Source organism: Ctenocephalides felis, unplaced genomic scaffold (assembly GCF_003426905.1).
Source record: "Ctenocephalides felis isolate EL2017-DRISC unplaced genomic scaffold, ASM342690v1 CF-g0.4_SCAFFOLD_01886, whole genome shotgun sequence".
NCBI lineage: Eukaryota > Metazoa > Arthropoda > Insecta > Siphonaptera > Pulicidae > Ctenocephalides > Ctenocephalides felis.
Window position 1 is genome coordinate 154,022,421 of NW_020538040.1, and position 15,072 is coordinate 154,037,492.

The 15,072-nt window shown below is 29.4% G+C and overlaps 1 protein-coding gene across 1 annotated transcript; it reads right to left on the reverse strand.

Annotated features, from left to right (window-relative positions):
• Positions 1–1,793: 1,793 nt before the first annotated feature.
• Positions 1,794–3,378, reverse strand: LOC113376089 (homeobox protein Hox-A5a-like). Its single transcript, XM_026616016.1, has 2 exons — positions 2,532–3,378; positions 1,794–2,301 (listed from the first exon to the last, which is right to left on the reverse strand). The coding sequence occupies exons 1-2, from the start codon at positions 3,376–3,378 to the stop codon at positions 1,841–1,843; spliced, it is 1,308 nt and encodes a 435-aa protein (XP_026471801.1). The 3' UTR covers positions 1,794–1,840.
• Positions 3,379–15,072: the final 11,694 nt, after the last annotated feature.

Below are 15,072 nucleotides of genomic sequence, written 5' to 3' on the forward strand. Positions count from 1 at the left end.
AATAATTTAGACTTAACAACAATCTAATCATAATTATAGCGCTTTGGCATATTTTAGGATGTTAATATATCTTACATTTTTGCTTAAAATTTGAAAGGAAATGACTGCATATTTTTGTAACTAGAATTGTCTTTATTTAGCTAATATGTTCCGTACGGAAATTGAAAAAATGCACTGTATAATTTAGAGTTTGGAATTTATTTGAAGAATTCGTAAATAACAACTAGACATGAAATTTTTCCTATTTCCTATTGTTTTCAAATGAATTGTCTGTTGTTGTCAAAAGAATGGAACACTTTGGTATGTTTTAGGATGTTATTATTTCTTATATTTTTGCTCAAAATTTGAAAGGAAATAACTGCATATTTCTGCAATTGCAATTGTGTTTATTCAGTTAATAATGGCATGTACGGAAATTGAAAAAATGCAATGTTTAATTTAGAGGTTGGAATTTAATTGAATTTGCAAATAACAACTAGATATAAAATATTTCCTATTTCCTATTGTTGTCAAATGAATTGTCGGTTGTCGTTTTACATACCTAACTTTGAATTTGAAATAACTTTCTACTGCCCTAAAGATAAGATATTTTAGATCTATTAAATTCAACAATCTATATTATATTCATAGTACTTTATGTTTTAGGGTGTTATTATTTCTAAAATTTTTGCTTAAAATTTGAAAGGAAATAACTGCATATTTTTGCGATTGCAATTATGTTGTACAAATAATATTTTGTACGAAAAAATGCACTGTATAATTTAGAGACTGGAATTTATTTGAATTTGTAAATAACAATTAGATATAAAATTTTTCCTATTGTTATAAAATGAATTGTCGGTTGTCGTTTTACTTAGTTTGTTGTTAATAACTGACATTCTTTATATTTGGTTGTTTATCTTTGCGGTGCATTGTTTGAAATGTTTATTTAATTTTTACCAACACCGAGCTTTATTGCAAATGAAAAATTTATTGTGTAAGTTCAATGAACTTTTGCAATAAAACAATGATCTATTGTCATAGATTTTATTGATATATGTCAATTGTTAATCATACAAATATTTTATTTATACATAAAAATATATTTGATATGAATACTATAAATAATTCTCTATATTTCTTAAAATTAATTTTAAAATAAATAAATTTTATATATATTTTTTTACTGTACAATTTTTTTGACTTACTTATAATTTTATCCAGAATATAACTATAATTAATACACATAATTTATATAAATCTTTTTTTGGCAATATACTGGAAGGCCATTTATAGGAACTTTTAAATTAGAAGGCCGTAATTATTACTAATTATATATACAAATGCAATTTTAATATCACTATAATATATCTATTTTGTATGAAATAAAACATATTTACAAATGTATTCCTACATACAAAAAAAGTATTAGATAAAAAATAATAAATAAAATTATTGGTGACTAATTACCAACTGATAAAAATATAAAAAGGTTAATAATTCAATGGAATGTTTTTTTTTGCTCAGGTAAAAAATCATATCTTTCTAATTAAATTATATACGTGTATAATTCATTGAAGAAATGAATGGCGATAGTAAATATTAAATTTATATCAATGATCTATTCAATAAATAGATAAGAATAAATAATGTGTAAGCATATTAAGAAATTGTTGACATCTTTATGTAAACGTGTTTTATGGAACTTTTTTATTTTTAAATTAATATTTAAACTATTTTGAATGCAATCTAGCGCGAATTGTAAAACCTAAAATCAATACAACTCAGTTTGACGACCACTGATTACGCCTTGGATATGATTTTGAAAATTATTAGATAATACATTATATTTTAATCTCTACTAACACGTACTACGTGCAAGTTCCATAAATGCATTATGTTCGATCTGTGATGGAATCGTACTATCTGCCCGATGTATTCCTAAATCTCTACCATGATGGTAGGTTGGAAGAAAGTCGTCACCTGGTATACCATATGGACCGATCCCAGGATTGTTGTGCAATATTTCTCCAACTGGTGTCTGCTGCTGGTGCATGAATTCATCCGAATTCATATCATCAACCGTTGTAATATGTGTAGGAGATGAAATTTGATCTGATTTTATTGTTTTCTTAGCCTTCATGCGACGATTCTGGAACCAGATCTTGATTTGGCGTTCGGTTAAACAAAGGGCATGAGCTATCTCTATGCGTCGTCGTCTGGTCAAATAGCGATTGTTTTGAAATTCTTTTTCCAATTCGAGGGTTTGGTAGCGGGTATAGGTCTGGCGTGTACGTTTGGATGATTCTTTAGGAGATGTCTCTGTAATTAATAAAAAACAAATTATAAACATTGTCAGTGTAATACAAAATAATGACAAATAGTTTTATATTTATGATTGTCAGTCCATGTTGCCTAATTAGTATCTGACTACATAATAAAACCATGACATGTCAAAGAATGTTATTTAAAATTAAAAAGCTCTAAAAGTTGATCAGTCACTTATAAAATATCCGATCAACTTTGATAATGTTTATTGTTTATGTCATTACCTGGTGCAGCTTTCATCCAGGGTAGATATGCACCATCTTTTGCTCGGGTTTCTGATTTCATCGCCATATTGTCGCAGTCAATCTCCTCATTTCCTGAAGCCATCTTGGTTATAGGCGCCTGCAGATTGCTCTCGCATGACGCAGCAGAACTGAGACAAGGCGAGGGTGAATCAGCAGGACCACAACTTGTCGAAGTTGGCGAACGCCCCGCCTCAGGTCCAGTTGATTTTCCATAATATCCACCACGATTACTGTACAAAGTGGCGCTTGTTTCTCCTTGAAGAGCCCTGGACAAGATCGAAGGCTGCTGCACTTGACATTCTTTTGAACGGTCTTCTTGTCTAGTTGTAGTGTTTCGTTGGTAGCATTCTTCGTTAAGCGGTGTCTCAAGCATATTTTTATACTCCACCGTATTCTCTCTAGGACTCTGCTGCAGTTGCTGCTGCATTTGATGCTGCTGTTGGTAGTACTGCGTCTTCGCCTCCATGTAATAGGCATCCGCGGATTGCACTCCATTATTATTATTGCTAATTAACGCTGTATTATAATCCGTTGACGCGTATTGTTGATTATATGAGTACCCATGATGTTGAGAATCATATGGAGATGATCCGCGGTTATCCGTTTGCGGGCTATGATTCGCATAATTATTATAAGCATAACTATTCATTCCCATACCATATCCCATTGACTTGTATGTTTGATAAGACGAATCTGAATACCCACGGTATTGGTTTGCAGATTGATTTTCACTGTGCGGATAATACTGTTGATATCCTTGATGATAGTATCCATTTCCATAATTCCAGTTATCGACTGGCGCGTGATGCATTGCAGTAGAACTCATAGTATTGGCACTGGTTAAAAATTACTGGATGACACTTAAAATAATTCACTCACATAACACAAACAAACGTTATGAAACACAGTTGTTAAAACTTATCAAAAGTAAATAAACAAAATTAATGTAACTGACTGCGAACTGTTCAGCAGCGAGTTTGAAAATAAAATGATTTGAAATAGCGCGTGTCCCTCTAAAAGTGCGAGTTTTTCTGGAGACAATAAAATCGGCGTATGTCAACTGTACAGTACGGCACGTTCCCTTATTATTTGCAAGACCTCCCTCTCACATATCTGTGTCCTTTTCTGCCCTACATACCTAATCTGCAGAGTGACCGGGAAAAGAGCAGTGCACCGTTGTGTGCATTATCGGCTGCATTGAAATAAACGTTCCCTGGACAAGATCGAAGGCTGCTGCACTTGACATTCTTTTGAACGGTCTTCTTGTCTAGTTGTAGTGTTTCGTTGGTAGCATTCTTCGTTAAGCGGTGTCTCAAGCATATTTTTATACTCCACCGTATTCTCTCTAGGACTCTGCTGCAGTTGCTGCTGCATTTGATGCTGCTGTTGGTAGTACTGCGTCTTCGCCTCCATGTAATAGGCATCCGCGGATTGCACTCCATTATTATTATTGCTAATTAACGCTGTATTATAATCCGTTGACGCGTATTGTTGATTATATGAGTACCCATGATGTGAGAATCATATGGAGATGATCCGCGGTTATCCGTTTGCGGGCTATGATTCGCATAATTATTATAAGCATAATTATCATTCCCATACCATATCCCATTGACTTGTATGTTTGATAAGACGAATCTGAATACCCACGGTATTGGTTTGCAGATTGATTTTCACTGTGCGGATAATACTGTTGATATCCTTGATGATAGTATCCATTTCCATAATTCCAGTTATCGACTGGCGCGTGATGCATTGCTGCATTGCAGTAGAACTCATAGTATTGGCACTGGTTAAAAATTACTGGATGACACTTAAATAATTCACTCACATAACACAAACAAACGTTATGAAACACAGTTGTTAAAACTTATCAAAAGTAAATAAACAAAATTAATGTAACTGACTGCGAACTGTTCAGCAGCGAGTTGTGAAATAAAATGATTTGAAATAGCGCGTGTCGGTGTAGTAAATGAAATTATCGAAGCACGTAAGCGCAGCGTCTCAAGATTTTTGTCTTTATATCAAACGGATAAAAAATGGTACGGTACCCATAAAAATATAAACAAAATTATTATTATGATTGAAATCTTTATAAAAGATCTGATAATTTAATGTGCCTATGCCAAATGATCATTTTTGACCGGCTAAGGGCCTTTTTCTACTTTTTAAACCGCTGGACCTGCCTTCCCAAAAAATTTAAACAGTTTTTTGTTCAGTCAATACAAATAAATTGTTTTTTGAATCATTCTTTATAACTGAATTATCATTTTTGGCACTTTTTGCATCGCATTTTCGAAACGGCTGAACCTGCCTTGATCAAAAACTAATCAGCACGTCTTAATCAATATGAATCGAATGTTTTTTTGAAACTTTCAATTTGTTGATACGTCTTCTTGAAATCATCGACGAAAAATTGTATCCGCACATATATACACACACATACTTCAATTTCTTGTAAGGTAAGGCTATTATAATTATTTTTGATTTTTTTGTGATTACTATAACTCACTCTACGGGAAGTTATTTATTCACAAAAATTAAAAAAGATAGTCTTTATATAAATTGTGTTAATAAACTGTCTTTATTAAATGTAGCCTAATTTACGCCCAATTACATCAGGTACCTGAAAATAAAAGTCCCGTTCACTAAAAAACTTGCAACAGAGTCTACCGAATTGTTTAACATTGCATTTGGCAAGTTCAAATTCTATATTGTGAATAAATAAAAACTTAAATAATTAAATAAATGTTTTCTATACTGTACTGTTACATTTTGCCCAGTTCGTTTCTGCTCCCGCAATGTTTGAACAAGGGGGTTTTTAAGGCATCGGGAGTCAGAACGCTACTTCATGGCATTTCCCGATTAATATTTAAACCCTGGCATTAAACTATGATTAATAAATCAATTTACACCGCAGAAATATTTATGACGTATTTACACCTTCAGATCATTTTGTTTTTAAGGAATCAATCATTGACTTTTTCCGAATGAAATCGAAATTTATGGGTACAAAATTGCATCGCAAATGAATTGGTTGAAAAGTGTGACTAATTCAATAGAGCATCTGTCAACTGTGTTTTTTTTTGTGTCCAAATTTCATTTTCTTCAGTTCGAAATGTACTCTTGTCCTTTATTTGCTCGCACCATGAGGTTCTTTCAAGTCCACCGATATTTTGTCCATAGTTCCAACAGTGCGTGACATCCTAATGGTAACCGTGACGATATTGTTTTGTAATACACAAATATATTTCTTTTATATAATATATTTAGGAGTGTTGATTTCTTGAGAGGCACGCGCATTTCGCGTTTATGACTTATTCGACAATCAGCCAGTAAAAATTTTTATAGAACACATAAAATAGTCATCAAAATGCCTGCTCTAATACAAAACTTATCATTTGTTTTAACAAATATGTAATAATATATAATTATTTTTAGAATACAATTATTAATTTTGTTTGCTGTAGTTGTTTTGATTTACGTTTATGTAAAACTTTTATATTAAAATTTGTATAATGTTTTATGCTATCAAACAAAGTTTATCATTTTTTGGCGGCTAACATTATTAGTGATGAAAATATGAGTAACCATTAATTTTGTCTTGAAAAATTTGAGAAGCAAAAGTTTTTTATATTAAATAATAATTTTAATTATTATGACAAGTAAAACATTTAGTAATGAACTGAACAATAATACAAAAATACAAATACAAAAAACTGCAATAAAAAAATTCAAATTATCCAACCATTGCCAGTGAGTAGTTTAAAATCCTATTTAATGATATTAATGAATAGTGCTGAAAAAGCTTTCAAAAAGCAAAAGCTATACGCCGAATCATACTTCGGCCGAAGTATACTTCGACCTCTTATTTCTACTCTCCAACGCTAAGATTCGCATAAAATGAAACAAATTAAGACATTAAAATAGGGCTAGTCGAATAGTGAAACGCTTAATAATTTATAGGAACTACATTGAATTGCGTTTGTAACGCTTAATTAGTACGAAATTTTCAAATTTTATATATGGTTACAATTATTGTATTTCTGGCAGATCATATAATTTAATAGGGGGGCTGGCGTGCAAGTTCTTGTTTATTTTTGTTTAAGCCCGTCGTGGAGTAGGGTTGAAAACGGGGGTTTATTGATGATTCTCCTGTCATATATATATATATATATATATATATATATATATATATAATTGAAGTAAAGCAGTCAGCTTGATATTAAGCAGCATGATACTAAATTACCACTTGATGTTGTAAATCTCAAATATAATCTTAAGTGAAAATTGCCTTTCGGGAGCAGTGCTGCATAAAATTTTGAAGTCAAATAAGTCTGTTAATCATAATAAGGTCATACTATGTTCCATTTAGGATTGGAAAACTACTAAATTGTCTTTCAATCAAACTATACGCTAGGATATCAAAAAAAAATCTGAATGTCTTCTAAATATAGACTGATCTTAATAAAAATATCGGGATAATATTACAAAACTTCTGATATATAGGGTAGGGTAGGGTACAGAGGTCTAATTTGACTTCGAGCAATATTATGAGCACTAATTATGTATATTACAATAAATGATGCATATTAAACAAACAATTATCTAACCATGTTCAGTAAAACTCCCAGCTAATTCATCACTGTAAAAATGTACTTTTGTTTTTACGTTTTTCAAGTATTTATCATTTGGTCCTTTTTACCCCATAGGCAGAATAAAATGGGTCGACTAGAGGCAAAACTTGTCGAATGTCTTATTTTCAATTTTAAAAAGATTTTTTTTATTCAACCAAAATATTAATTTTATGGGTACATTTTTATAGAGATAACACTGTATATTATTTACTATATAATATCTTGTAAAATTGATTTTTTAACCTTATGTTACTTGGCCTGATATAATATTCAAAATTTAACAGAAGTCATTTTTACTCTTTTTTTTTAAGGATATTAGAGCATTATAGTCATATTTCAAACGCATTTTATTATAAGTTTTAAAAAATTATTAAATTTCAATTCACATATTTAATTATAATATATCATTGAAGTCACAAAGTTTGAAACTATAAGATAGCAGATACAAATCTAAAAAAAATGTTTCCGACAGAAATACTCGGATTTATGCAGTTTCCTTGTACACTTTTCATATTTGTAATATTTATGTACATCGATCGTAAAATTATTATTAATTAAATTTTATGTGAATTGACGTTCATAATGTTAGAATGTGATAATGCAAGAAAACTGTAGTGTTTTTAGAGACTAGTGTTGTTGTCGCTCTTGTTGTCGTCCCCTTGATTAGAGAAATTTGAATTAGAGAGATTAGAAAGGTATGCATAGGCTTCAAATAAAAATATTTGACATAGATCAGTTTAAATCTATATATTCTCAAAATTTCTTCCTCAGCCCTCCGGCTATCGGTCCAGATATATCTGATAGACCGTTGTTCCCAGCATCGCTTCGGTGCGTGCGTCTATAACAAATGATTTTTATTAATGATGCCACAGCGTTTAGAGTATTGTATTATGTACATTTCCTGAAAAGGCGGAATTGTGATATTGTTGTGTGTATTTAATATCTAAATGTATATGTCTGTGTGTGGAACTTCGACAAACCTTTTGCCGATCAAGCCATATGTGCTGCGACCGTACACGGAGCGCGAATAATATATTGAACGTGTGAGAATTGAATTGAGGGAAAATCTCTATAATACGAAATCTGGATATATAGGGTATGCAGTGCACTGCATTTACTCTGGTTGTCAAATGGAAAGATTAATACTCCTCGGCATGTATTTTTAAAATTGCCCATCCGATCTTATTTATTCATTCTAATTTACCAATAATTTCCAAAAGTTAAAACAAGCACGAGAGAAAATTTTATTTTTGCCGTCATATATATTGTTGTGGATCAGTAGTTAGAGCTATGGGATATGAATCAGAACCTATTCGGGCAGCCTGCTGACAAGCAGTAGTGACATCCGTTTTCACTAGATAGCTAAATGTTTTCAAATGAAAATTACCTTTACCCGGCAATAAAATCAATAAAATTTATTAATATTACAAAAATTATAATAAAAAATTATCACAAGATATAGCCCTTACCTGGCATTGCTGCATCAATGAAAAATTCATCACTATTACAAAAATTGTAATAATAAACATGCATTTAATACTGTTTGGTGTGCCATCTAACTAAATAGGAGTTTCAAATTTAAAGATCGCCGTTCAAATAATAATAATAAAAAACTTGTTGCTGTTCAGTAAATTAATAACTTTATAAATTGATATATACTAAATATTATATACTTAACGATTACTTCTATAACTAATTATGAAGAAGTTGCAGTTTTCGTTAGAACAATAATTTTGGAAGAAATGGCGCAGCTAGCTTTAATTGAATGCCAATAAATCTAAACAACATCAAGTTCATTTTTTTGGATTTATAAGTTTTAGCGGTTTGGGTATTTATTATTTGACCTATATTTAATATCATATTAACCCTTTGGCTACGAACGTCGTCTATAGGCGACATCCGCTTGAAAACCTGTGTGCACGAATGTCGACATCTGCTTCAAGATTTATTACGGCGTTAAATTTTTGAAAATTCTAATTTTGAAGTGTAATTTTTAATTTTTTAAATACAATATTAGTGATAATGATTATAAAATCTTGAGTATAAAATACTTGGGCGGCTTGCTAGCTCGAACAGCAGTGTCACTCCTGCGGGAATAATCCAGGTAGCAAAAGGGTTAAATACGCATGTTTTATTCAAAGAAAATAATCATTTATATTTGGATTCAGTTCTTATTATTAACTATTGAAACATACTGTTATTTCGTATAGAAAGAACAAATCTTAAAAAAAAACTTAAATTTGTTTAAAACGCTGAAAAAAAATGCAGCATGCATAAAGAAAACATACAAATATATATATATATATATATATATATATATATATATATATATATACCGTGAATGAACTATATTTTTCCGTAGTAACACGGTTGTAATTTTTATTCCCGTAGCGCAGCACCGTTGACAGGTCGTAAAATATCGTCAATGTCTCATTCCAAAAAATAGGGTTGCATTAACGACATTATGCAATGCAAGGCAATGAACTAAATTTATTGACATACATATAGTTAATTTTATAACAGTTAAATATGTTGAATAAGACCTTTAGGACATATATCGGCCATACTATTTTTAATTTAGAAAAAAATTACAACAATATAAGTTACTAACTGCATAAAAAATTATACATATATATTAAGTACAGTATATATATATATATATATATATATATATATATATATGCATATATATATTATTTAAGTTATCTGGATAGCTATTGTTGATTATGGTTTTATAAATTTCTGAACTAAAAGCCACTTTGTTTATAAAAACCCTTTTTTTATTATTAAGGGGTATTTTCTCGATGTATTTTCAAACATTGTTTTTGGTGCGTTTTGATGAAAATGTTTAGTAATTAAGTTTCTGAGGAAGAGAATATTCCACATCCCTGAAACATTGAATAAAATAATTGAAAAAAAGTTGACTTAAGTAGGTACTTTTTTTCAGTTATTGAAGACAATTTAATAAACTCAACTATATTTAAGTAACTTGATGTATTAAAAGTACTGTACCTTTGATTCGCGCACTTTTAGATTATTGAATCATTAGTCTCGTCCCAATGAATTATAATATGATCATAGACTTACTATCTTAATAATCTAATCTTATCTCTTGGCATAACTTTTTATGCATTTTTATAAATTTTTTTTCAGGTGTATGAATATTGCTGATGTTAGATGAACACTCATCTTCAATTTTCGGTAAGTTTACTTTTATTATTATTATTATTACTATTATTTGGTATACCTAATATATAACTGGATTTATTATTGAACGTCATAATTGTACAACATATTATATAATATTACACAGAAAAAATATTCAAAATCTTCTCTTAGAAAAATATTAAAACGTTATTACTATATTTCTGAAAAATATTAGAGAGCTCGTAAAAAAATTGTCAAAAATATTAAAATCAAGCAATCGAGTAGCAATACGATCATTATTATATTTTGTATAAAAAGTATTTTTTTGAATTCGTATGTTAGAAGATTAAGCATTACCTAAAGAGTAATTTATTACGCATATTTAATATATATCATTATATATATTAAAAAAAATCTATATTTTTTGTATATTGAAAAAGCCTTGAATTATTTATATACATGATTCCTTCCAATAAAATATATAATATCAAAAGTAAAATTAATTAATCACAATTAATAATAATAATAATTAATGAATTAAAAAATTTAAATAACAAATACAAATGTGTCCTTATTTAAGATATTTTTACATATGGACTGACATTTCTAAAATGGAGTAGTATGTTTAGGGATTACGAATTATCGGTTTCAGTCCCATGACAAAGCAACTTTTTTGAGTTAAGTTGACGTGTTTTTGACAGATCTGACATCCCTCCTTTTGCAATGGTAACCATCATGAGTAGGTGAAATATTTTATGGAAGCCGCATAAATGGCGTTTTAACAGCATTATAATATGTATATTTAGTAATTTTGTTTCAACAAAACTAATTTAATTTAATTATTTATTTCGTATATTTGGATAAAGAAATTAACTGAATTAGTAACTTCATTTAATGACTTTTACGTGGATAAATAAATTATTTAAGACGTTATTTTTATTAGTTTTTGTCAAGTATATTTATGTTTTAGTGTTTATTATCTTTACGTTTAAAAGGTTTCTTAACATTTTTTCATACCTTAGAAATAATTGAAGTATTTGTGTGCGTGTATGCGTATGTTTGAGTGTGTATGTATGTGCCGATACAAAATTTTGTCAAAACGGATTTGAATAATTTAAAAAAAACATTCGATTCGTATTGATGGGGATACAAATTTTGCAAAGGCAGGTCCAGCCGTTTCGGAGGTACGGAGCAAAAATGTTCATTCAGTTTTTAAGAGAACAGAGCGTCCGATTTGAATGACATTCAAAAAACATTTTATTTATGTTAACTAAATGAAGAACTGATAAAATTTTTAGAAAATTTTTCAAATATGTTAAATTATTTAAAAAATTTCAAAATTTTCAAAAATCTAAAATTTGCAGTTTCCAAAAATTTTAAATATTTTTTAAAAAAATCAATGTTTGTTGAAGAGAGCTTAAGCAATTTTTCTTGAGGCACACTGCCACTAGTTCTATTCTATTTTTAAATTGACTGCTAATTACATCTTTTTGATAAATTTTTAGGAAAGCTCGTCAAGATTTTTGAACTAACAAAATAAGTTTGACTGCCATGCACCACTATTTCTAATTTTAAATCGACAAATTGACTGCTAATTACGTCTTTTTGATAAATTTTTAGGGAAACTCGTCAGGATTTTTTGACTATCAAAAAAGTTTTGACTGCCGCACCACTAGTTCTAATTTTAAATTGACAAATTGATTGCTAATTACATCTTAAATTTTTAAGAAAGCTTGTCAGGATTTTTGGACTAACAAAAAAAGTTTGACTGCCATGCATCACTAGTTCTAATTTTAAATCGACAAATTGACTGCTAATTACATATTTTTGATAAATTTTTAAGAAAGCTCGTCAGGATTTTTGCACTATTAAAAAAAGTTTGACTGCTATGCACCACTAGTTCTTTTTTTAAATCGACAAATTGACTGCTAATTACATCTTTTTGATCAATTTTCAAGAAAGCTCGTTAAGATTTTTGGACTAATAAAAAAGTTCGACTCAGAATATAAATTCTAACTTCATTTGATTCAATAATATTCAACTTTAGGCAAACTGAACTTTCTCAGATATTTCCACGGCAAGTCAAAAACTTCACAAACATGCTAACTAATATAATTGTTATTGCCGCTACAAGTATTTAGAGGAGAAATGCATCGTGCTAGAAAAGGTTTACGACATATCCTATAAAATTATACTGCAAAGAGGCAGACAATACGATTTGTACGCCATGTGACTTCTTGGTATCGGGCTATCGGACGTGTTCCACGGGACGTCCCGGTGCGCCTGTACGCGTGCCTGAAGTTCTGACCGAATGACCGGGTTCCAACGAAAGGCAGGGCAGATAGGGAAACATTATATGAAATTTATAAACGTGTAATTTGTTATACAAATATTTATTTATTTTTCAACATTTTTTTAACATAAAAAGATCTATAAATTATTTTGATTTACTTTATTTAGATATAATAATATATAGTATTTACCCCAGTGGGTAATTACTACTTGATACAACTCATTGGATCAAATTAATAGGCCATAATTTTTTAAGTCTTCTAAATCCTTGCGCTAAAAGCAACGGAGTAACAAGTAGGATTGGGATGGCTTTCTAACTTATGATGGTGATTATTATTTTATTTTCAACAATAATTTAAAATCAGTTCATATATTACGCAGACTTTCAAAAATAAAACTTGAAATTTGTATATTTTAAACAATTATTATTGTATTTTGAACATGTAAAATGTTTGTGTTTTAGAGTAGGGCGGGTCACAAAACTTCAATTTGAAATTGAGACTTCATATTGAAAAAAACAATCAAATTATGTCACAACAAATAACACATATCAAACAAACGAGTATCTGACTATGTTCAGTAAAACTTCCAGTTATTCATCATTATAAAAATGTGTTTTTTTTTGCTGTTTTTTCTAAAATTGGTCACCTGTTTTTTTTACCACATAAGCGGGGTAAAGTGGAACGACCAGGTGCAAACATATCTATAGTTTCAATTTTTATTTTTGAAAGAATTTTGCAAAATAATAGCTACATTATTCAACCAGTGCAAAATATAAATCATGGGTACATTTTTTACACATATATTACTGTATATATCCTTGATCTGCTATTTCATCAGAAAGATTTACTATTTATTTAATTTATTTCTTGTAAAAATGCCTTTTTAACTTAATTTACTTTTTTATTCACTGTTTTTATTGTTTACAAGTTTGCCAGGGTAAAGCTTAAGTTCGTCTTTTTTACCCCATTCAGATCTGAATTTCTGTAGAAGTTATATAAGAAAAGGGTTAAATCTAACTTAATATTATCTAACTAATGATACATACATCTTATAAAATAATAAAATAACTTTACTTAAAAATTATATTAAGGTCTTGCAAACTAAACAATAGTGCTCACAACCGAAAAAAAATAACAAAGAAAGACAATTCTTATGTTATTGATTTTTTAAAATGTTGTTAATCTTTCGATTTCTCGGTTGTAAGGATCAAGGTGACATTTTTTACCTATACTTACAAATATTGCTGTTAAAAAATTCTTAACTATTGGTTTTTAGGATATAGGTGATAGCCCTTTTTACCCATGGATCTTTAAGCCCCGCTCTACCTTACATATCTTCTATATGTAGTCTACGCAAAAAAGAAGAATGGTTGGCCGCTGGGTTGCCCTTTCGAGAAAAATACTAGATTAGAATGTAAGATAGCAAATACAGATGATAGAACATGTAGTTCTGGAAAAATATTATTTATATTATGAAGCCAAAATTGGCTGTCTGCTCAGATAGATCTAATAATGTTTTACAAAAATACATCTGTAGTAAGACGTACTAGCTTCAGATTACATTTGCAGTCTTTATCTATCTTTTTAGCAAATCGGTGATTAGCGATATTTTCAAAAATAATTTAATAGTAATAACAGTATATTATGTATATAAGTAAACTCTCCTAATAAAGTTTTTCAGGATTCATAAAAACGATTTTAATTTCATATATTTGATATATTTTTTGAAAATTCTGGGATAAAATGTCACAAATATTTAGTTAATACTATTAAGTATTAGAGAATTAGGAAATAAGTAACTTTATAAATCAATTAATAATATTTTTACAGAACTTGTTTTTTATACTATTGAGAAAATATATAAGTTCCTTTATTCTGGTAAATGACCTACGAATGTGAGATCGGATTATGAAAAGTTACAAGAATTAGTTTGATTTTTTTTTCAAAGCAATAAAGGGCAATTTATGCTGAATATACAAAAATTGGTTAAATATTCACAAATATGGATTCTCCGAAATGAGATATGAAAAATTTAAGTCATTTTTGTACAACAATTCAAAATTGTAGTTACATTAATTTTTTTATAAATTAAAAATATAGTAATAACTTTATAACAATTTACTTACTTCTTTTGCCTTCTTTTATTGTACAGAGAAAATTACATTAAATTAAGAAGAACGAGTTTTTCTACCACAATTTTAATTAAATTAATGAATTTTAAGACAAAATCATAGGCGAGAATTCATAAAATCCTTAATCCTTTATATCGATCATGTACGTATTCGCAGAGATTGTAAAGTATATTTATTCTTGAATTTCCAACCCTTACCGGCCCTGTAAATTTATCCTATGTGGCCTCAGGTCGCAAACGAAAATGAAGTGTGGTGGGTGTATTTTAATGTAACAAAATTGTTGTCGCAATATTGGCCAAGGACGCCGATT